Here is a 22111-nt window from a genome sequence, read left to right on the forward strand (position 1 = left end):
ATCAATTAATGCTTGACCTGAGAACTTTCTACAAGCTGTACTTATACTTTTGTTCAAAGGGCAGTGCAATAAGTTTGCAAAGTATTCTGTTGGGAATTAATTTCTTGTTAAATTCATACAAGACAAAAAATGAATGTTGTCACTGTAATCACAAAAATATGAAAATAAAATAAAGATAAAAAAGTGGAGACAGATTTTAACAGAAGAAATATTGTAACTTCTACAATGGCTTCAGGCTTGCAGCCTCTTGTCTTTCCACAAGGCCGAGTCCCAACATTTCTGCATTCACATCTGCAGACTGCATTTAATCATTGTTTGCTTTGCGCTGCCTCCTTTCTGGCAGCATCTTGTAACAAAGCAGTGTCCACTTCATCTGCTGGTAATTGCACATACCGAACCACAGATCCTCGGATAAAGCAGTTCTTAACTGACAACTACACAAACATAGAATTACTAAACCTATGATTATAGCGGTGTCCAATAATTCAATATATACAGTCATTTTTCCACGCCATTGTGCACAACCGAATGGAAAAAAGCTCAGGTTTCAAGTTGTTTAATGTTTGTTACAAAAATTTTGTTCTTTTGAAAAATAGGACAAACAAATGGAATGATTATGTATTTGCCTATCTTAGGTGTAACAGTTAAATTTTTCTACTTACCATATGTGGATATTTTTCTGGATCAGTGACACTGATGTCCTGTAGTTTGATATTCAAGTACTGGTCAACCGAATGTAAAGTTCCACAAATACTGAGATCATTTTTCAGTTCCACCACAACGTCTTTTCCCACCAAGGATTTGAAAAATGAGTAAAAAAGCTGTAAAACGAACAATAAATTATTTTTGCGGAAAAGTAGCCAATTTATTTCTGTTAGGATATGATATTGTTACTTACAACTCAAATAGGCTACGTAAGTGGTTAAGGCTGACAATATGTCACAAAGGCATGAATACCCACCATGTTTTTGCCAGACAACTGTATCCGACCGATTGATAACCACTACGATTTACGAACGATTTTTCCTCAAAATTTCTTTTTTTAGCGGCAATGCGGCGAAAAATAATTGGATGAGAGCTATGTATTTTTTATTTGCATTTACAAGGTTTACGTTAATTACGGTGCTGTTTGATGACACAGTAGATTAAATTTGTGATTCATTTCAGTCGAATTGCTGAATTATGTTAGTTACGGGATTATTGATTTTTTTTCTTGATGCATTTATTTGTTTGTCGACGTAATCGCCCAAACACGCCGTAAAACGTTTGCCATGGAGCATCAATTTACCAAAAATCAGCACATAGTGCAACCCTGTTCATAACACTAATTCATAGCTACATATATAGCAATAGTCTTCGCAAGCCATTTCAACAGTCAAACAGCATCTATCTCTAACATACCCGTGTCGCAGTGCAATCAGGAAATCATGTTTCTATTTCTTTTTTTTTATTGTAGTGGCCAATCACGAATTCTTTAAACAAGTTTCCATTAAACCTTTATTTGTTATTCTAAATATTTTTATGGAAGAACCATAAGTTTAATGCTATTGCGCACGAATAAACTCACACTAAATTCACACAAAAAAACGAACATTTGAAGAAAAACTGTTTTTCAGTCGCAAGAAAATATCCTAGCACAGCATGGCCCAGCAAATGCTGGTGTTAGCATGCTCCGCTGTTACGTAAAACATTTCTGAGATCAACAGATTCTATTCCAATACCCAAAGCAGGTGAAGTTAGTTTTAGTCGGTAATCCTGTGCCTCTATATCCATGAAAATTGGATCCCCCATAACAGAAGATATATCGTTGTTGGTTTGATATCTCCATTGCTCCAACGAAATGTACTTGGGAAAAAATTCGTCGATTTCAGATTGCGTGGCAGAGGGAAAAAAGTAGTCGTTGTGGTCGAGTTTTGGAACGTCGTTGATCCAAATATCGCCGTTGGAAAACATTCGCGGGTCGCGGTTGTCCACATAGATCACGTTGCGTTCAAATGTAAGGTTCTACAAAGAAGCATATAAATGTCAAAAACAGTGGATGCAAATCTGGGGTTCGCGGAGGCCCAAGGGGTCCATATTATGGTTTTAGGGGTTCGTGAAGGCACAAATTAATATTTTTTCCTACTTGTTACGCCACATACATCTTTTATTCAAAGAAATGCGCAAGTAGTTCGTCACAAGATGTCCAGACAAATTAATGAAGGGGGCCGGACTTAATCATTTATAAAAGGGGAACATGACTTCAAAAAGTTTGGGAACCACTCATCGAGAAGAAATTGATGAGTTGTTCACTACTATTGTCATATGTCCTTAAATTAAACTTCTGGAAACGTCCCTCGTCTCCCTTTTTAACAAAGTAGTCTCGCGTCAGCCTTCATTCTAAATCAATTAACCGCCTGAATTACCTGACGGGGTATTCCCCCAGGTCCAACGGCACCGTTGCAAGTTCCAAATACTCTGTGCTTGCTGATGTGGTGAATCATGTTGTTGCTTGCCACGTTGTTTTGTCCACAGTGAAAGTTTATTGCCGTATCGTACAGATGGTACATCCAATTGTTTCTCACTACAAAATTAAAGACATGTAATAATAATATATGAACCATGCCCCAACGTAAACCCAAATATCTTTGTAGTTTTATACTTCAAAAAAAGCAAGGCAAACGTTTTGTGGCGTGCTTTTGTGTTTGACAGATATAGGAAGGCGCTATAGCCAACCTTAATTAGGTTTTATTGTGTGCCAGTTCCTGTGTAATTATACCTGTAAGAGATGAAACGGCTGTGTCTCCATAAATTCCCATCGCCCCATACTGATATGCTTCAGAATGATGTATGACGTTGTTCTCAATTAAAGCGTGAATATGACATATCGACATATCCTGTGAATGTACTTTGGTAATGGTTATCGAAATAGATAATTTTGTATCGGTATGATTTGATGGATTACGATAATTGTCCTAAATTCTTTCTCTAATTGGCACTCTTTTGTAAAAGACTGACTTTTGTAATGTAAACAGTACACAAGCTTTCGCGATTTCCCTCGCTTTGTCAGATTTTTTTGCCAATCAGAGAAAGAATTTAACACATATAGACTGATACGGCACGTTTGATAATTGTCTTGGAACTTTATGAACATCAAACGCCATACAACCCAGACGATTTCAATTTCTGCTTGGCAGCCTGTTATTTCAGTTGTGGGCATTTGACTTATATCAAAACGTTATTCGTGTAATATTACCTGAATCAACCCGCAGTCGTGCATGTTGGATGACAGATAAACTCCAGCGAAATCATTCAATATCGCGTTTCCGTAATTGTAAATGTTGTTGCCCGTTATCGAAAACACGTGTTCTCCGGGTGTCACGTGATCCAGCGTGAAGACTTTTTGCCATCCAACCTGTAAAAGACAAACGTTGTATAAATATCTCTTCTATGGATTATATTACCATAATGCACACGACTAATAAAAATTAAGTACCTTAATTCCAGCGTATGACGTGTGACTGACGTCATTGTCCGTGACGCGAATGTTTCTTACTCCTTTCACGTGGACGCAAGATGGCTACCACAAAGATTTTGTTTAAAATACACATCTCAAAAGTAACTATTTCAATAAAAAATCAGTCTGATCAAACAAACTACTGCCCTGTATGAACTAAAATGTTGGCAAAAAAAAATATTACGTATTTTCAGATGTAATCGTAAAATGAAACAGAAGAGGCTCAAATCGTTTTTTAGGTAAATTTTACCTGAAACATAGCAGAAACGCCGCAACCGTAGAAGGTGTTTCGATGGATCATCACATCTCGGGTTGCCAGTGGATGGTCGTTTCGTTTTCGGAGTTCTACGCTAACTCCTTGGTATCCTAAGTCTCTGAACAGACTGTTGATGATCTGCAATTGCATAAAAAATTGCAACCAAATTTAATCAGTATAGCATCTTATTTTTAAAAGCCCTTTTTCACTTTGGGTATTACCAGATTATTTTTTTTCGTTTTGGTCTGTCAATAAAGAAACCGGATTAAAACAACGATTCCCGAAAGGAAAAAAGGATCCCGAAATGCCCGAAATATTGGGATGCCGAATGTCAAAGAATAAATGTTAACTCATGCAATACCCATCTCTATCAGCCCGAAACCATTAAAGTTCACAATAAAAGTTTATTAAACTATAGCCTTTGATCTGCTCACCACATTTCTTGACGTACCTTTAAGCCTATTACGTTCTCGGCATACACTGCTGTGTAACCAATGTTACTAAACTGGCACCGGTCGATTGTGACATGTTTGGAGTCTTCTATTTGTATGGCTCCAGGTTTAGAGTTGTATCCCTCGAAATTCTTGTCGTGGGTGTAGGAGAATTGCAGACCGCTGAAGGAGATGTGACTGGTTCGCCGAACTAAAGGATTCAAATCGAAGGAAACTTTTGAAATAATTTTTCCAGTGTAACTTTGCGGTGGGTTAAATGACGCTCTGGCAAACTTTCCTTATGTGACCTTTATTTTTAGGTTTTGGCCTTAACCTGCAATAAAATATACCAAAAGATGGCTTTATTAATGCAGACATTATATGTACACATGTACTGCCATACTATACTAAGGAGGTAAAATTAACAATTTCTATGCCGATGTCTACCGAGCTAATTCATGATAACTTGGTAACAATAGCTCACCTACATTAGCCCAACTGAATGATGCAAATATAAAGGCTGTGTTGTGCCGCTAAATAACGCTTTTAAACACCATGCAGTGACAAATATAAGTTGTCTTACTTTGGAAGAGAACCGAGGTTTGGGCGAGAAACACGTCATCGTTGTCTAGGGCGCCATCTGGTGGAATAATGTACAAACGCTGAGCTTCCTGATCGCAATAAAATTCACCAACACCATCAAGCTCTGCAAAGGTGGAAAGTCAAAGGTTGAAAGAAAGCAACTAAAGTAATTTGCTGTTGCGGATAAATAAACGATGCCCAACAATATAGATTCCTCTACAGCTATTAAACAAGTCCTACTTGAAAGAAAGCATTGTGGCAATTCCAGGGCCCTTGTGAGATAAAAATGTGCAAAAAATGTAAAAACATGACGTTATCGGTCAAAAGTCAAGATGATTTAAAGTTTAGTATTTATACAAACCAAAACACATAAAATCACCCGATAAAGCCAAAAGTTAATGCAGTAACTGTATCATCGGCAAGCAACGTTGGCATTGCACACGAAACACAGAATCTGTCTACCTTCGAAAATATTTTCCACCACGTATCTGTACCCGGACGGCTTGGGATGCATTCCAATGGGAAAGCGTAAAGGATTTCGGAAACGCAGAACGTTGTTTACAATATCAACAGATGCGATGCGACCTCTTTGTGCCGTCCATGCATTGAATAGAAGTATTTCACCCCGATCCAATGCACTCCAGTCTTGTCGGATGTCACCCGAACGGAAATAAAATCCCATCTTATTCTCTTCTGGACAATGCATCTGTATGTGGTATTTGTTGTATATAGAAAAGGTTAATAATAGGCACAAAAGTTGCATAATTCAGAAGCGTTTCGCAAACTAAGGCCCCATTGTTATTTTATGTGCACTTATATGTTGAATACCATGACAGAGTTACTGGACTCGTAACTTTACTCAGATATATGTCGACACTTGTAGACGCTTGTGTAATGGTGACATCGAAAAATACTACTACACCGGGTCACAAAGTTTTTTTCAAACTTGATCCACATATAAGTCAATGTAAAACAGAAAACTGGGTGAATTTTAATGATAAGGCGTAAACAGGGCCACCACCTCTTATTTTTGTTTATAAATTTGAGTCGAAATACAGCACGAAATCGTAGCATTATTATTCGCACATATTTCTATGTTACATAAGCTTATATGTGGATCAAGTTTGGAAAAAACTTTGTGACCCGGTGTAAAAGTATCTTCCGGTGTCATCCAGTACATATAAAAGACTTGGAGGCGGGTGCTTGGCAGCATTGGTCAAGCGCCCGACCCATATACCAAGAAAAAAACCTGATCGGGATTCGTGCCCAGGATATCCTGAGTTCAAATCCCGGTGCGGTCATAACGAAGTATTATCATAATCATCATGCAGATATGCATGCTATAGTGTATCAACTGTTGTAGATTAAATTTTAGGCTGAGTAGGCCTATTTGCCAATAAATGGTAGATGTTGTATAGCGTTTAACATTACCTGCTTAAACCTTCTTTTTCCTTCGTAAGTGCACAGTTCTGTTGTCTCAAGGATATCCGCCATCTGGAGATAAGGACCAGAACCTGTCAGGTCGTTGCCTGTCCATTGCTGTATGTTCGGTTTCCTATAACACGAAGAAATCATTTGGTCAAACGGTAAATTTTATGGATGAATCGAATCGATTTTCTGTCAAGGACAAATATTTCCCTAAAAGCAGGGTCTCTTGATTGGTTGATCCGTGACAGTGCACAAAGTAAGAAACTTTGTCGCCCAGCATGGCCGTGATTTCTCGCTGTTAAATGATACAGATAACAGCTTGGGAGAAAAGTTTTTCAGACCTACCTTGCTCTGAGAAGACGCTTGTTGCCGAGAAACACGTGTTTCGAGCATTTGCCCTCGAAAGATGCCACGTAAACCACGTGATTCAAGTGCGATCGATAAACCGGTTGAAAACTCGAACCGTGGATTCGCTTTCCGCCGACTATTTTCGGAGTTTCGGGGTCGAATGGATAACCAACCAAATGAATTCCCGCATCCTACAACAAAGTCTTGTTAGTTAATACTCTTTCAATAACTACGGTAGTTCTTTTAGCATGTAGTTTTGAGATTATTAATTAAGATTTAAAACATAACTTACAGTTCAAAAACCAGCATTTTCTGTTTTATCATGGCTTACTTGAAAATCGTTATTTTAGTTTATCATTTGCTTTGTTAGTTTACCATACCAAAAAAGTTAGCTTATCATACCAACAAAGCGCAGTGACCAACTACAACATAAAAATATACAACAGTGTTACCCTTCGATCCAAAACAATAGTATCATCAACAAAGTAATTTCCCATTCGAATGAACAACGTCGCCTTGCGGTTCGCGCCGCGTCTTGTCCGGCGTATCTTTGCCAGAGCGCCACCAAGCGTTCGAAACGGAGCGCCTCGGTTTTTGATGGGAGAGGAAACTCTTCCATTCGCCTCGTCACTTCCATCTACAGAGTCGAGGAAAAAAACGTCGTCCTGCGCTGGATTAAGAGGAATTTCCTCGAATTTAACTCGTCTTGGACACGATGCGAATTTATCATCTGTGGCTTGGACCTGTAAACAGAAAAAAAGACAACGGTGGCAATCATGTTTCATGGTGATCGTTTTATCTTAAAGTAAAATGATGTTTCACTAATTGGCTGTATTATGTAGCGTTATACTATTTTAAATAAACCACTCAACGATGTATACGTACCGTTTGAATACTGCCAATAAGAACTAAACAAGCCCATACTAAAGATAAGTCTCTAACAAACGTAGCCATGCCTAGAAACTCGTATCGGAAAATGAACCTGCTCAATCGGGTAATCTTATTTTCTGTTAAGTTTGCAAAAATGTGGTGAAGCAGCTAATACGACAATGAAATGTCCACTAACAGCACTTACTGTGTGATGTGCAGTTTATAAAGCATTGGAGCAACCTATTGCAGGAAGCAGGGAAGTATTACAAACACGCAATCCAAACCCGGAAATTGTATTGCGGTTTATCGGCCCATCAGGGTTGTTTGTAGCATGTGTTTTTATATGGAAGTAGGTTTAAGTACACGAATAATTCGGCGGGCAAGCTGTCGGCGGTTTATTGTTTCAACGTATGTGAATCCTTCAACCGTTCTGAATTGAGATTAGCTTACATTGTCAGTTGTATTGAAACAGAGACACCTGTGGGTTGTTTTTGATTTGGTGCTAACTAGGACAAAACATTATATTCAGGACAATATTTGGTTTGTTGCAACAAAACAAATCTTTGCCATGCCAATAGTGATGCGCGGGTTGTGAAATAAAACTAATATTTGTAGTGTCTGCAACGCACAGAAGCACATGGCATTCATACTAAAACTATATACAAAATGGCAACATGCAGGGGCGGATCCAGAAGGAGGCGAATAGGAAGATCGCCACAGGAACATGTCATAGCACTGTGAAATATGGTACAATTGCAGACAGGAGGGTTTTTAAAACTTCTTTTTGCTGATTAAACCAAGTTGTTTGTATCTGGCGGACATCTCCTCGTCGGGCTCCAAAATCGCCATTAATTAATATACCAATAAGTTTTGGTTCGTAAATTTCTGGATCCGTTACTGACAACATGGTTGGTGCCCAGGGAGATAAGCAAGTTTACGATCAAAGAAACATGCGGCAACATTCACCGTTTCCCCCTTGAAGCATCGTGACGCAAGTCTTGTTGATTGGTTGATTGATTATAACCACTATAGGGCCGGTGCACTAATTAAGAAACTCTAGTCTTTGTGTGTTTGTCGCCAAGTACGGCCGTGCTTTCTTGCTGTTGCAGCACCATGTCAAATACTGTATGGATTAACAGCTTGCAAGATTTCATGAATGTATTCAAACGTCAAGTTAAAAAAGCATTACAGAAAATGTGATTTACCAAATATTGTTCTATGACACCAGTGTGAGGCAGTTAAATGTTATTCATGTGTTTCCCTATTAAATGGTCAAAAATATTGTATAGCAGTTTTCGCTCGTGATTACCTGTTACGAATTCTGTTTCAAACAGAATTTCGGCGTCAACAGCTTTCTTCAGTGGCAATAAATCGACGACGCTGATTGGGAGCAGGTCTGAAAGGACAGCTGCATTTGTGGCTTAAATTGATTTCGGAATTAGAGCATGGTTCTACCTGATCGGCAATGACAGCTCATCGAATTCCGATTGCTGCAAATCCGTCCGAAAGCGCATGGGTCTTGTTCATCGATCGGTGAAAGGCGAACGCGACGGTCGTTAGCATGGTTCCCTGTAGGGAGTTAGCATGCAACCGCTCATAACTCCACGCTTATTTGTCCCGCAGTCGGGCGTTCTAGCGTTGGATGAGTTCGACTGGATAGAAAAGTGTAGATTTGTCTGACACCAGGTATATACAGGTAGGTTTGGTTTACTTTATTTGATTGTTAAAAATAAAAGCAAGCTTTCATGATGCCCCGTGTAAATGGCAGTAACTTGTTTAATAATGGTGTATGTCGTTAGGACCTTAAAAACACTAGTTCCCATGAAAATCTTTGAGCTTAAAACTTGAGGTGTTTATGGTTTACCAGTGCTACCGATGTTTTAATAAAGTGACATGGGCTCGTTAGTAACCCAAATGGGCGGACTAGGTTGCCAAGGGCACTGATGGAAACAGTGTGCACATAGGTTTTATAAATATAATGCATCTTTACTTTCAGGGGGCTTTGCAGCGCAAGCAGTGCAAGAAACCGCATTTACCATGAGGTCGTACCTTCTCATTTGGATACACTTGATCGCTGCAAGTTATGCTAAACAAGAAATCTTTATCGGTAAAGTCCTTTAAATTTGCTTCTTTTGTTTTCACTGCCAGCCATGCTTAACTTCTAATTTGCTGCTTATACAGGTGGCGTATTTCCAATGATAGGTGGCTGGTTGGGGGGACAAGCGTGCCTCCCGGCTGTGCTTATGGCAATCGAGGACGTCAATAAACGTGATGACGTATTACCAGGCTACAAAATTACTTTGGTCGACAAGGACAGCAAGGTAATGCACGTGTTATGCACCGAAACCCTCCATAATGATGCCAGTTCTATCGTGTGATGATATTCGTAGAATATATGCACTTTTATAAAACGTCACATCGCCACTATTATGCAAAACATTAAAATTGTATGTCCATGTTAACGGTGGATGACTGGCGATAACAAGCTAAACGAAAAGGCTACATTTGTGCCCTTGAACGTAGCCGCAGGCTCCATCGATCGGTTTCCGCTCTATGCCGGAATGAATTATTAATTCAGAGTAATATAGTCCTCATATACGCGTATGTTCGTAGTGCGACCCTGGTCTCGGCCTGCGCAAGTTTTACGAGATATTGCAAGACCGCCGTATATTCACCATACTTACCGGGTGCAGCAGCGTCTCCACTCCCATAGCCGAGTCTGCCTACTTGTGGAAAATGAACGTGATTGCTTACGGCGCCAGCTCACCTGCACTGTCGAACAGGTAATTAGTTGAAACAAAGATATGAAAACAGTTTGAATAATAGTGTGTTACTCCGTAGTCCGAATTCTGTTTAGGATTAAAACAAATTACATTTGTTGCTGTGGTTTTATTACCGTTGACCACCTATAGCCATTCGTATAAGGTTAGCAAATTTACCAAGTTTTGGTTCATGCGCTTCGCTAAAAAAAGAAAATGCTCATCAAAAATAACAATTTGGGGTCAGTTCATTTATATATCAAATATATTTTAAACTTCATAAAAATGTATCGAAATTTCTCAAATATTTAGTGCGGTCTTGTGTCTGTTTTAGAAGCCGGTTTCCCACCTTTTTCCGCACACACCCTTCAGCCAACCTCCATAATCCAATCCGAGTCCGTCTCTTCCAGCAGTTTAAATGGAAGAGAATTGCAATCATCAATGAAGAGTCGGAGGTTTTCACCTCGGTACGTTTAACTGCCGACTCTTATACTGTGGATTAACCTGCAGGATGAACAAAGCTGAAAAAAGTTGTACTTGTATCGGTTTAATGCTCGTTCCACTATTTGTTTAAATGTTTTTCTATTGGAAAATGGTATATATATTAACTAGGGGGACACATTGGCACAATTTTCGGCGAGCTTGGTGAATGCTGGGTGGCGACTTGCTAATTATTGTAGTTCGTGTGAGAATTTATCTCTCAAAAACACATAACACGCATTTACTGATTGCTTTACTACCATTGACCATATAACTTACCTCACCACAGACTGCAAACGATTTGAGGCAGCGCATGGTGGACGAAGGAATGGATTTGGTGATACACCAAACGTTTTACGACGACCCAAGGGTTGCAGTTTACAATCTAAAGGTGAAGAATTGTCTTTGGTATATTTATTATATCACCACTAAACTACCTGTCAGCAGCACTGTTAATCTTACCATATTTGATACTTGTGATAGACATAAATTAAATACATATAAGGTTCTCTGGCATCGCAACCAAGGCTTTATAGCCAAGACAAGTTGGGTGAAATCACTAAATATAAAGGGACCTACGCTCTGGGGCAATCCTGTCTTGCTATGCGAAAGTATAGTAACATAGGTTCACAAGGCTTCGCAGCCAAGCTGGATCAGCCACTTTTCCCGACAAGTCGGAGCGAGATCTGAAAAATCAAGCTCCCGGTGAGGTTTGTACTCACGACCCTGGGCTAACCAGGCCCAACGCTCTACCAACTGAGCTACAGGAGCTCAGTGGCTTCACGGGGTATATTGTGGCCAAGGTACACTGGTGCGCAAGCGAACAACTTGTCAGGCGACCTTCACATGCGTGGAGGATCTCCACCACCGTAATCACACAACACATAAGTAATGGTATCACTTATACGTAACATAAGGTATTTTGTTGTGTAGAAAGAAAATGTGCGAATCATCGTGGGTCTTTTTTACGAGGGAATGGCGAGGAAAGTGATGTGTGAGGTAAAGGACGATTTTTTACCACAAAGCAAAGCTCAACGGGTTTATGTATAATGAGCTCTGTTTTCAGGCGTTCAAGAATGATCTGTTTGGTACGAAGTACGTGTGGTTCCTTATCGGGTGGTATCGACACGATTGGCATCTGATACGCAAGGAGAGTAAGTTCAATATTGCTCTTGTTGCACTTCAGTACTCTATAAACATTTAAAAATCATCACAACCAGCACAACCGAAGAGAAATCATTCAAAACAAATTACGCGAAACCTGCAGCAACGTGACGTAATTAAAATAAAAACGATGAGCTTCATCCACCAGAGTGCGCTGTGTAACCTAAAATGAAATAAACTCAACAATGAACTATTTTCTAAAATGAGCGATGGATAATATCGGTTAGTGCATTCGAACCATACAAACCTAATCGGGATTCGTACATAGTAACCTACGCTCATATTCCGGTGTGGTTTTAACATTATGCCAAACACTGTTAAGGCTTCCACTACAAAGCACGACAATACATAGCTAGCGTAACAAACCGTAACACGTTAGATTACTAGATAAAAAACGCTAGATAAGCAGGTTTTACCTCATATAACATGTAGGGTAACCAGGCATGTGCAAATGTTGATGTTTTGTTGTAGAAATCGAATGCACAGCTGTGGACATGCAACGCACAGTCGAAGGGCATTTCACCACCGAAATTATGATGCTTGACCCTTCCAACCATAAAACCGTCTCTGGAATGGTTTGTAATTGTGAAAAATATACTAATTGACACCAGGGGTGGATTCAGAAAGGGGAAAGCCACTTAGAACATGTTATAGCAATGAAAACAGGACTGCAGTACAATGCAAAAATATCACACTATACTGTTTCTTTATCTCCCTGAGTCAAAATCGCTATTGGCGCGTCACATTAATTTGGTTTGTCAAGAAACTTTTTGGATGCGCCTCTGAAAAACACTACAATTTCTTTTGCATGGAGCTAATCGCAACATTGATTGTTCCGCAGAGGTCATCTGAGTTTATATCGCGTTTCAATGCAAAACTGGGAAAGGACGCGGAGCTGAAAGGCGGTTACGCCGAAGCACCGTTGGCTTATGACGCGATTTGGGCTTTTGCCCTTGCGCTTAACAGAACCATCATGCGGCTCTCCCCCGGCGATTTGACAAGCAGAAACGAACGTGTTTCAAAGGTAAGTACAACGTATAATGCGTTTGTTGTGTTTAAAGTTTTACTCTTGGTGTATAAAAGATTAATAACTCTTTGATCAGTATAGATTTCATATACTGTTGTTTTGATAAACCGCTGGTACCTGGTTTCCTAAATTTGCCAGAATCTATCCCTTCACTGAGCCATGTCGTTCTACCAGCGACACCAATTTAGATTCTCTATTTGAATAAGAAACTGAGAACGCCCGTACAGGAAAAATCGATCCATGTCTATAATAAACCAACTGACTTCAATCTGTAACGTTCTGTTTCAAAATATTAACTTTGTTGTTAAAAACTGATGAAAAAGATGCAACTGTGGTTTTGCGTATCTACTACGTCTGAAAATGATCCGATTTTAGGCAATATACAGGTCGTTGAACGTGTCTTCATTCCTTGGGATTTCCGGAAGAGTAGTATTCGATTCCGACGGTTCTAGAATGGCCGTCACGAAAGTGGAACGATACGAAAACGGTTCCTACGTGACTATTCTTCACTACGACACACAGACGAGCAATTTGACGTGGATTAACAAGATAGGGTAGGTATAAACTATGTAGATAATGATTAAAGGATATGGCCTTTTTGTCGGTATGGAACAAATTGTGTTTCACGAAAGAAGCTTAGTAACTCAAAACATTCAGAAAAATGTGTGGGCAAATTCTTCCTGAATTGGTATATTTTGTTGTTCCGTCTGTATAAGGTATCTGCAATTTACTGTCCCGGTGGATATCCCGGTGGTGATACAGCTAGTACTAGTATTTACTATATTGCACATTGCTGTTTGCATTTGTGCACTAAAATTAAATTGTACGAAAGCTGGCTAACTTGATTACAAGTACATACATTAGAATAATATGATCATGTCGCTATAGCGAAAATATAAACAGTGCTTGTTATTTTTTACAACCAATATGTAATTTATGACGTCATTTAGTATTCGGATTGGACAGAATATTAGCTGCAGATATTCGAATCCAGTATAATCTGAATCTTTTTCATGTTGACTCATTCCTAATAAACATACAGGTGCGTACTGTATGCACAAAATGTAAAAAATGCTTGGATTATTTTCAAAACAGAAGCGTGCGACTCGTCTCAAATTGTTCTGACCGCTAGATGGCAACGTAGTCCCATGAATAAAAGCAATATTCTCTGGGAAATTACCAACAGGGAATTACCCGGCGGACCAGGAAGTAAATTCATAATCCATCAGTTTCGCCAATATGCCAGTAACGCCAAACAGTGGACAGTAAGTAAGACTTCAGATTGCCAGTTTAAAAAACTGGAATATGAACGAAGATATAAAGCAACTATCGGGGGAATTGAAATCGCTTTGCAAACTTGATGGTAAAGAAAAAGAACCTTTAAAATGTGCCCAGACGTTTTACCAGTTAGCGCGAAAATACTTTCAACAGTCCGCGAATCTGGAAAATAAATTCGATGAAAAGATTTCCATTGTTCGAAGCGCAGTTTTATTTAATGCAGCAATTAGCAGAAAACCTGACAATGTGAACTCCATCAAAGCTGAACTCTCTAATCTCTGCAGTCATGCCCTTAAACGTGCCAAAGCTGATAAATTGGACAGTGATTTAGTTCAAAAAGCTGAAGGAATGTTGCCAAGGATTGTAAAGTTAAGGAAAGCTGTTGATACAGCACTAAAACAACACAAGTACCAGGCAAATGATGATAAGTTGAAAAGAGTGAAGTTTGTTGAGGAACTTCAAAATTTTATAACTTGCGAGTACAAGTCGATCATGGAGGAAATTATGAACTATTGCATTTCTATCATGCCTAGCCCTCCATGTGAATATGCTCTTATTGGAATGGGATCTCTTGCAAGAAATGAAATAACCCCCTATTCCGATTTTGAACATGCCTACATTTTGGAGGACAGTGTGCTTGAAAGGAAAAATTCCGAAGAGATTCTTGAATACTTTCGTTGGGTGTCGATACTCTTTCATTTGGTTGTAGTGAATTTAGGGGAGACAATAGTAGCAAATGTGTCTTTGCCATTTATAAATGACCAGGTCTGCAAAGATGATGACTGGTTTTACGATGAAAACACTCCAAGAGGTATATCGTTCGATGGAATGATGCCTCATGCTTCTAAATTTCCATTAGGTAGAAGTGAAACCAACAAAAAGGATTGGAGAACAGAACTCATAAAACCAGTAACTGGTTTGCTGAGATATTTGGAGAATGAAGAGGCCATGAAAAATGGGTATCGCCTGGCAGATGTGCTTGAAACATTTTGTTTTGTTTGCGGATCTCCAAGAGTTTTTGAAGCTTACAGACAGGGAGTGGAAGGCCTTGCAACCAGTATGGATCATTTTGATCGTGTTGCTTCCAGTTTGAAAACAGACTTTGAGAACTTTAGTCCTTTGTCCACACTACCTACATTTCATCAGAGACAGGTGTTTGATGTGAAGAGATTGATTTACAGAAGTACAAGTTTGTTTATTACATCCCTTGGAAGAATTCATCACATAACTGATCAGTCTTCTTTTGACATTGTGCGCGAATTGCACAGCAAAACTGTTATTACCAAAGCACAAATGGAGGACATTTTGTTTGCACTTTCTCTGGCCTGTGAGGTGAGACTACGGGTTTACAGCCAAAGAAAGGGACAATATGATGTCGTGGATATTAATAGTAAAAATGATGAAGACACTGAATTGTCTTTGATTGCAATTATGGGACAAGAACATGTTGTCACTTACTTTGAAACAACTCTGGAGCTGCAGTCTCTTGCGCAAGCTGCTTGTTCCAATGAAAAGGTTGCTTTTGAGCACAGTTTACTTCACACATTGATAATACTCTACTGGTTAAAGATGTACAAAAGAGCTAATAAAGAGTGCAATAGATTGTTACAGCAACTGCCATCTGACCGGGAGTTTGAGAGAATGTTTTGTTATCATACAAAGTTTTACTGCTTTGCCAATTTGCAAATGTGTTTGGATGCAGTCAGAGTTTATGAAGTATTGCAAAAAATGCCAGACTGTTGCATTGATTTGGAAGGTATGTAAATTAATTTCTTTGAAATGTATTAAACTGTGTTTCATTATGTGATTAAGTTAAAATAATTTCCTACCATTGAACTTAAATGCATTTCTATAAGTTGCATTGCACATGGCATTGTACAAATTGCAGCTTTAGAAATAAAGGCTTTTGAATAAAGTGTAACCAAAATGTTTTTTGTAGTTGCTTTGATGATGTACGAAAAGAGTTTTATGGTGGCTCGTGTTGAATACAAGCCGTATTATTTGCAAAAGGAAATTAGAGTAAGGGAAGAGTTACTGGGCAAATCACTTTCAAACATCAAAAGGCATCAACTTCTTTATCAGCATGCTGAAAGTTTGCTACAAAAAGAAGATTATGATACGGCTTACTCGTGCTATGAAAATGCAGAGAGAATGGTGCGTTCTAGTCAAGTTCCATTTAATGCAAAACTACTTATTGGATGTCAAATAGGTAAAGCCCATTGTGCATACTTTTCTGCTGATACTAATACAGCAGTGTCTTGCTATGATGCTGCAATGGTTAGGTTAAAAATTTTACAACAGAGAGGGATTGCCCATGAAAACGATATCACCAACTTGGCAGTATGTCATTATGGTCTTGGAAAATGTTACTGTAGAAAAAAGAGGTATGAAGAGTGCTTTGAGCACTTCACTGCCGCTGGTAAACTGTGGATTAGTATTGACAGTTCAGAACTGGACATTTTGCTAATAACCCTTAGTACAATCGGTGGAGAGTTATTGGAAGATCATTTGTATGAGTATGCGGTGACATGTTTTGAACTGGAAATTATGATTCGTAACGATCGAAAATTAGACTCAAGCTCGAACATTCTAAAAGCAGATCTCTTCTTTGGCTTGGGTTGTTCCTTTTACAAACTAGGAAAATTTGACAAGGCCATCAACTGGCTGAGCAAATCAAAAGATTTGCTTTCCTTGTGTGATGAAAAACTTGTACGATCAGATACTGCTCGTTGTGATGCGATGTTAAGTGAAGTTTACAAGGATAGTTTTGATTTTCAACAAGCTTTACAGCACTCAATGGCGTCTGTCGAGGTGGTATGTGACACTAATCCAGATTTTCTGGCAAAACTTTATTTTACCATTGGGGAGTGCCAAATTCATCTAGATCAGCCTATTGTAGCTGTACAAAATCTTCGCAAAGCGGAGGATCTATTTCAAACACAAAATGAATCACATCAAAAGTTGAAAGAATGTAGAGAACTTTTGCATGTTTTATCTTCTGTTTAATGAAGAAATCATTCCCCAATTTTACCTACAAATGTTTTTCTCACAACTTGTCAAAACTGTGCCCACCACCTATTTTTTTTCTTTGGTCTTTCCCTCTTTTTCGTTTTTTCGCGCTTTGTTATGTTGACCGTGTTTTTGAAACTACACACTTTGTCCTGACACCTGACAAAGGTCGCATGACGACCGAAATATCGATGTAATAAATGTTTTTTATGAGAGCTTTGAATTGACATTGTTCCCATTATGGTTTTTGTGAATTCTCAAACGTGTTTACATGTTTTGTATTTTTATATGTGTTGCACTTTATAAAGTAAAATGCAGTCAAACCTTAGCGCATATTTTCATAAGTTTCACGCTTTTGTCACCAAAATTAATGTTTATGCAGACAATTGATTGATGAAAAATTTCCATTACTAGATCTTGTGATGCTGTGACGCCATATATCACTTTTGAATTAAATTTCATGTTTGCCACATAATGAACTCGATTGTGTCATGCACTTTGTGTTGGAAGCGAAGATTCACTTCAGTAATCAGACCTATCCAAAGAAAACTGCCGACAAAAAGAAGTCGCCCTGGATGGCAGAGCAGTTGTGGTCAAGTTTTAGCTAAATTTTAGTAGCAATGGTCAAAACACGTGACTTAGCTGATAGAGCTCTATCAGTTGTGTCGTGAGTAGCAGCGTACAATATTATGTTGAACACTAACATAAGAAATTCAACGCAGAAGCTTAGGCATATTATCCATAAGTTTGCGCCCACATCGCCAGCTCAATGGCGCTAGGATAATCTTCCCTATCACACACTGCCATAGCGATTAATAACCGTTTGTTGTCAGGCCGTGCATAAGAACAACATAACTTCTCTGAAAAGTTTTCTTTGCGATTCTAAAGAAATAATATCTCTAACAGAGCAGACTTCATAAAAGACGTCATCGTTAACAATTGTTTTGTTCGTTTGCAGATGGAATGGGCCTCCCAGAGACAGAATGCTATCCGCCATCGATCAACTTAAACTTTCCCGGCCAATGTTATTGTCAGTTGGTGGAGTTGCGGTCTTGTGTGTCGTTTTCTGCTCGGGATGTTTGGTATTTACTTGGAGCAACCGTCGAAAATGGTAGTCATGGATTTCCAAAAATGCTTAAGATTGTTACATTTGTTTTAGGGCTATACACCAAGACCAAATGATTAACAGCCTTGTGCCATGTATTGTTTCAAAGAGTTTTTTCGACTCATAAAGGCCTATATAATGTTGCATATGAGTAGCCTAGGTCTAAATAGTAAAATTTAAAAACCGTAGTTGATCAAGTATAATGTGTTTGCAGGCAAGTTATGAACTCTATTCCCATTCTCAATTCACTCAGCGTCTTCGGCAGCTTGGTGCTGATTTCATCGATTTATGCGTTCGCCTTGAATGACTTGACGGATATAATATGTCGGGTACAAGAAGCACTAAAGCAACTTTTAATGCTCATATTATTTAATTACCATGTCCATTATGCATAACACAGGCCCGTGCTTGGTTGCTGGTTCTTGGCTTTAGCTTGGCGTATTCTCCATTGTTCGCTAAACTGTGGACCACAAACGCAATCTACAAACAGAATCTAATGCTACACAGAAGGCGAAGAAAGAAGGAAGAAGTGAAGGCAAGCTAAATATGACTTTCAAAAATAGGTTTTTAATTCTTCGCACGGTAGCGTTTTATAAATTTCCGAAAACTGGGTGCTTTTTTTCCGAAAAAAATGGTAACTTAACATAAAAAAAGCTGTAAAAAAGATTGCATTAGTCTAAATAAAACAAGCCGGGGCTTGTTGTTTTACGTCATTGCTGTTTCCCTTCTGCCTTTTGTTTCCCCTCTCTACCTTGTCGCTTTTCGTAAGCTGCTCATTTGAGTACTGATGATGAACACTGTATGAGTTCGAAACGTCTACCAGCATTATGATGAACAGCATTGTAGCTTTGGCTTTTTTATTTAGACTATTTCACTCCAGATACTTTGCACCCAAGATTGCATTAATTCAACTAAAATTTAACGCAACTTCAGATTTACTGTAAAACGTGTGCTCAAAAGTTAAGTTGTTACTTGCAATATTTCCGTAAATAATTTCAATGATATTGTTCAAGCAGCTTTCCGTCACCAGTGAAACTGTGGTTGTCTGTACGTTGGCGTTCGTCGTTGACCTAATGGTGTTGGTCGCTTGGACTACTGTCGACCCACTCTACCGAACAACTAAATATCTTTCAGCTGTGGTAAAACTTACGTTTATTTGTCAGAACTTCTCAGAACATATGTGCAAAAAAAGCCATATTATTGCAAAGCTGCAGACAGGGTGTGCACACGCACTGTTTCGACCTGTAAGGTCTCATCAGTGCAGCTGTTGAGTGGCACTGTGCTAGCTTTCACACTAGCAGGCACACCAGTCTCCACTTTGTGGTACCTTTCGGTCAACGTCGATCTGCAGGGTACCCTATACTAGGTACCGAACGACACAGACGACGAACCACTGTGGAGCGCACTATGGCCAAACGGAAGGTACCACAAAGTGGAGACTAGTGTGCCTGCTAGTGTGAAAGCTAGCACAGTGCCACTTAACAGTGGGTGTACACACCCTGTCTTCTCAGAACAGTTTTGATAACACCAGACAGTCGGTAGCCTTCCATATTTAAACCCATGTCCATCGGCCATTTGATGTTATGTTTTTTTGAGGATATAACAGAAACAGAAAGATTAAATTTAAGCAAAGTTGATGATTTCTATTTCAGCAAACAGGCGACGATTCGATTTCCATCCCAGAGCTCCAACAATGCACATGTGAACACTTCAATATTTGGGTCGGCATCGTTTTTGCCTATAAAGTAAGTGACATGTTTTTTTGTGTAACTTGTTTCGTTCGCACACAATAAAACATTCCATTCACAACTACGTTCATCTCAGGGAATTCAGCTTCTTCTTGGTTCATTCCTTGCATACGAAAGTCGCTGCAAGATTGAAAGTAACAGCGATCACAAAAAAGTCGGAATTGCAGTTTACAACGTTACGGTATATAGTTTTATAACACAAAGCACCCCAAGGGCATAAATACGCTGATTACCCTTTTTGTTGTGATTCCAGATGCTCTGTTTTCTTTGTGCCCCGGTGTCGTTGTTGATCAGTGGAAAGCCCAATGTTTCTTTTCTGTTTGTGTCGGCTCCCATACTCGCCTGCTCGTTCGCCAGCAATGCTTGCATTTTTATACCAAAGGTACTTACACAGTGTGCGATCGGAAAGAAATGGGTTTTGTATGATTTGAAAAGCAGCCTGTACTTTCTCCACACCGTTTAATTACAACCCCAGCAGTAGGCTATATATCTAGCTTAATTGGCGAACACACATTATTAGGTCCAAGTGTTTTATTCAATTTGAATTCTTATGTGTGTCGTTTTACAAATAAAAGACCAAATTATGGTCTTGAAGGTGATGTTGACAAAAATTATTGTAATGTATTGATCCGTAAATTGGTTTTGTAAACATTTAATCTCTCGACAGTGGCACGAGGTGAAGAAAAACGTCAAACGTGAAAGAGCAACATCCTCCCGTCGGAGTTTGCACCGACCAAATGTGCGATCCACCAATGACACCGTAAGAAACAACATCAATGATTCCGAGCCTGAGGAGGTTTTGTTGGAGAGAGAAAACGAATTACTCCGTCAGAAAATTGCCGAAGTGAGTAACAGATCCCTTTACACTGTATTAAAACATGAATAGTTTCAAAACGTGCTTCCCAACCAGTGGGTCGCCAAAAATGTTACCATATGGACAGCCAGTTGTAAAATCAACCAGCTATTTAGCTGATACTGAAAGTCACACTATAACTGCATTGATGAGACCTATCAGGTCGAAACAGTGGTCCTGTCTGCAGCTAATTATAAAAAAAACATTATTGGCTCTATTGCTTCTTATAAGTGGATTCCACCGCTCCCAATCTTCTTTTCTAGTCCAGTTAGCACTGTATCCTAGGGGTGGGCAACGTTGCCCACTGTAAGAGACCATTTATAGTAGTAAAAACTATTTTTTAAAGTGTTCGTTCAGTGCTCATATTTCTGTGAATAAGTGATCGATCTGCAACGCCTTACGATGTTTTGAGCACAGAAATACTGCTTGCGGTATTCAGTTCGACGACCAGTCAGTCAAGGTTCAGGCAGAGTTTAGACCCAGTTTAAGTTTGCATCTTACTTTGATTAAAAAATACGCCACGGTTGTTCATATCTCTGCGTATTAATTTAGGTGAAAAAAAAAAAAATATTCTGGTAAAATAAATTAATGTTGAATCTGAAAAAAAATCGTGTACCTAAGTCGTGTTTTTGTGTCTACTTTTCAGAAGGAAATAATGCTGGAAGAGTTGCGCCGAAGAAACAAATGTGCAAGTAATGGAAATGATGAAACCACCGAAGCCCTGCTTGATGATAAGTGCGACTAGAAGAAACATGTCCACACAGCCTGCCCATTTCTTTTATTCATGCAATTTCGCCACTTTGAACTTGTTTTTGTATATACGTGGTTGATAGGTTGTGTAAAATTGATGGATAAATACGTACGTATTGTACAGGACAAGTCAAATAAAACGGTTAACGTTTTCATAAAAGAAATAGTGACTGGCAAAGAAACAAATCCGTAAAACAAACAAAAAAAATACGCATGATTTTTCGTGAAGTCACCTGTGACACGGTCTTTGCGCTCATAATATTATTCCGGAGCTGTCGACAATTTCAAAACTTTCGTGATAATGATATTGAAATCCCAAGCCATTTTGCAAATATTTACGATAAGTTATATCGCGTCTTGATATACACAAGTCCAACCTTACGTTGCTCTACAGCTTTCGTGCCAACCTACACACAGCAAACGCTGCAAACCTCGAGCTTGGTTTGCTGCACACTACAAAGCTGAATACGCACTTAAGATACAAAATGCTAATAACAATATCGTACACACGATAAAATGACCACAAT

At 39.0% G+C, this 22111-nt stretch overlaps 4 protein-coding genes across 4 annotated transcripts; 2 read left to right on the forward strand and 2 right to left on the reverse strand.

Moving 5' to 3' along the window:
• Positions 1 to 288: 288 nt before the first annotated feature.
• Positions 289 to 1044, reverse strand: LOC145914698 (U6 snRNA-associated Sm-like protein LSm2). The gene is made up of 3 exons (XM_083002516.1): positions 962 to 1044; positions 663 to 821; positions 289 to 434 (listed from the first exon to the last, which is right to left on the reverse strand). Exons 1-3 carry the CDS (start codon positions 962 to 964, stop codon positions 309 to 311), a joined length of 288 nt encoding a protein of 95 aa, XP_082858642.1. The 5' UTR covers positions 965 to 1044; the 3' UTR covers positions 289 to 308.
• Positions 1045 to 1662: 618 nt separating this feature from the next.
• LOC145914614 (uncharacterized) lies at positions 1663 to 7495 on the reverse strand. The gene is made up of 13 exons (XM_083002433.1): positions 7427 to 7495; positions 6994 to 7284; positions 6539 to 6732; positions 6197 to 6320; positions 5228 to 5471; positions 4767 to 4889; positions 4204 to 4394; positions 3747 to 3890; positions 3476 to 3559; positions 3236 to 3394; positions 2759 to 2876; positions 2406 to 2563; positions 1663 to 2004 (listed from the first exon to the last, which is right to left on the reverse strand). Exons 1-13 carry the CDS (start codon positions 7493 to 7495, stop codon positions 1663 to 1665), a joined length of 2241 nt encoding a protein of 746 aa, XP_082858559.1.
• Positions 7496 to 9499: 2004 nt separating this feature from the next.
• On the forward strand, positions 9500 to 21604 carry LOC145913028 (gamma-aminobutyric acid type B receptor subunit 1-like). The gene is made up of 19 exons (XM_083000537.1): positions 9500 to 9518; positions 9593 to 9732; positions 10025 to 10194; positions 10505 to 10637; positions 10940 to 11041; positions 11584 to 11649; positions 11717 to 11804; positions 12286 to 12389; positions 12656 to 12838; positions 13217 to 13395; positions 18087 to 18239; positions 18448 to 18562; positions 18634 to 18768; positions 19250 to 19372; positions 19886 to 19978; positions 20058 to 20162; positions 20235 to 20363; positions 20649 to 20825; positions 21481 to 21604. Exons 2-19 carry the CDS (start codon positions 9607 to 9609, stop codon positions 21577 to 21579), a joined length of 2280 nt encoding a protein of 759 aa, XP_082856663.1. The 5' UTR covers positions 9500 to 9518; positions 9593 to 9606; the 3' UTR covers positions 21580 to 21604.
• On the forward strand, positions 14097 to 17593 carry LOC145913026 (uncharacterized). The gene is made up of 2 exons (XM_083000536.1): positions 14097 to 15875; positions 16059 to 17593. The coding sequence occupies exons 1-2, from the start codon at positions 14147 to 14149 to the stop codon at positions 17123 to 17125; spliced, it is 2796 nt and encodes a 931-aa protein (XP_082856662.1). The 5' UTR covers positions 14097 to 14146; the 3' UTR covers positions 17126 to 17593.
• Positions 21605 to 22111: the final 507 nt, after the last annotated feature.

This window comes from Ascidia mentula, chromosome 9 (assembly GCF_947561715.1).
Source record: "Ascidia mentula chromosome 9, kaAscMent1.1, whole genome shotgun sequence".
Taxonomy (NCBI): domain Eukaryota; kingdom Metazoa; phylum Chordata; class Ascidiacea; order Phlebobranchia; family Ascidiidae; genus Ascidia; species Ascidia mentula.

What these genes read in the sequence shown, in the direction of transcription:
- LOC145914614 (XM_083002433.1), bottom strand. Translation starts at nt 7,495, where the DNA reads ATGGCTACGTTTGTTAGAGACTTATCTTTAGTATGGGCTTGTTTAGTT. An exon ending in GAAAAAGAAGGTTTAAGCAG is followed by an intron (nt 5,472 to 6,196) that starts GTAATGTTAAAC and finishes TACCACATACAG; the next exon opens with ATGCATTGTCCAGAAGAGAA. An exon ending in CGTCATACGCTGGAATTAAG is followed by an intron (nt 3,395 to 3,475) that starts GTACTTAATTTT and finishes TGTCTTTTACAG; the next exon opens with GTTGGATGGCAAAAAGTCTT.
- LOC145913028 (XM_083000537.1), top strand. Translation starts at nt 9,607, where the DNA reads ATGATAGGTGGCTGGTTGGGGGGACAAGCGTGCCTCCCGGCTGTGCTT. An exon ending in AGTCGGAGGTTTTCACCTCG is followed by an intron (nt 10,638 to 10,939) that starts GTACGTTTAACT and finishes ACCTCACCACAG; the next exon opens with ACTGCAAACGATTTGAGGCA. An exon ending in CTAAATATCTTTCAGCTGTG is followed by an intron (nt 19,373 to 19,885) that starts GTAAAACTTACG and finishes TTTCTATTTCAG; the next exon opens with CAAACAGGCGACGATTCGAT.
- LOC145913026 (XM_083000536.1), top strand. Translation starts at nt 14,147, where the DNA reads ATGAACGAAGATATAAAGCAACTATCGGGGGAATTGAAATCGCTTTGC. An exon ending in CTGTTGCATTGATTTGGAAG is followed by an intron (nt 15,876 to 16,058) that starts GTATGTAAATTA and finishes TGTTTTTTGTAG; the next exon opens with TTGCTTTGATGATGTACGAA.
- LOC145914698 (XM_083002516.1), bottom strand. An exon ending in CAGAAAAATATCCACATATG is followed by an intron (nt 435 to 662) that starts GTAAGTAGAAAA and finishes ATGTTTGTGTAG; the next exon opens with TTGTCAGTTAAGAACTGCTT.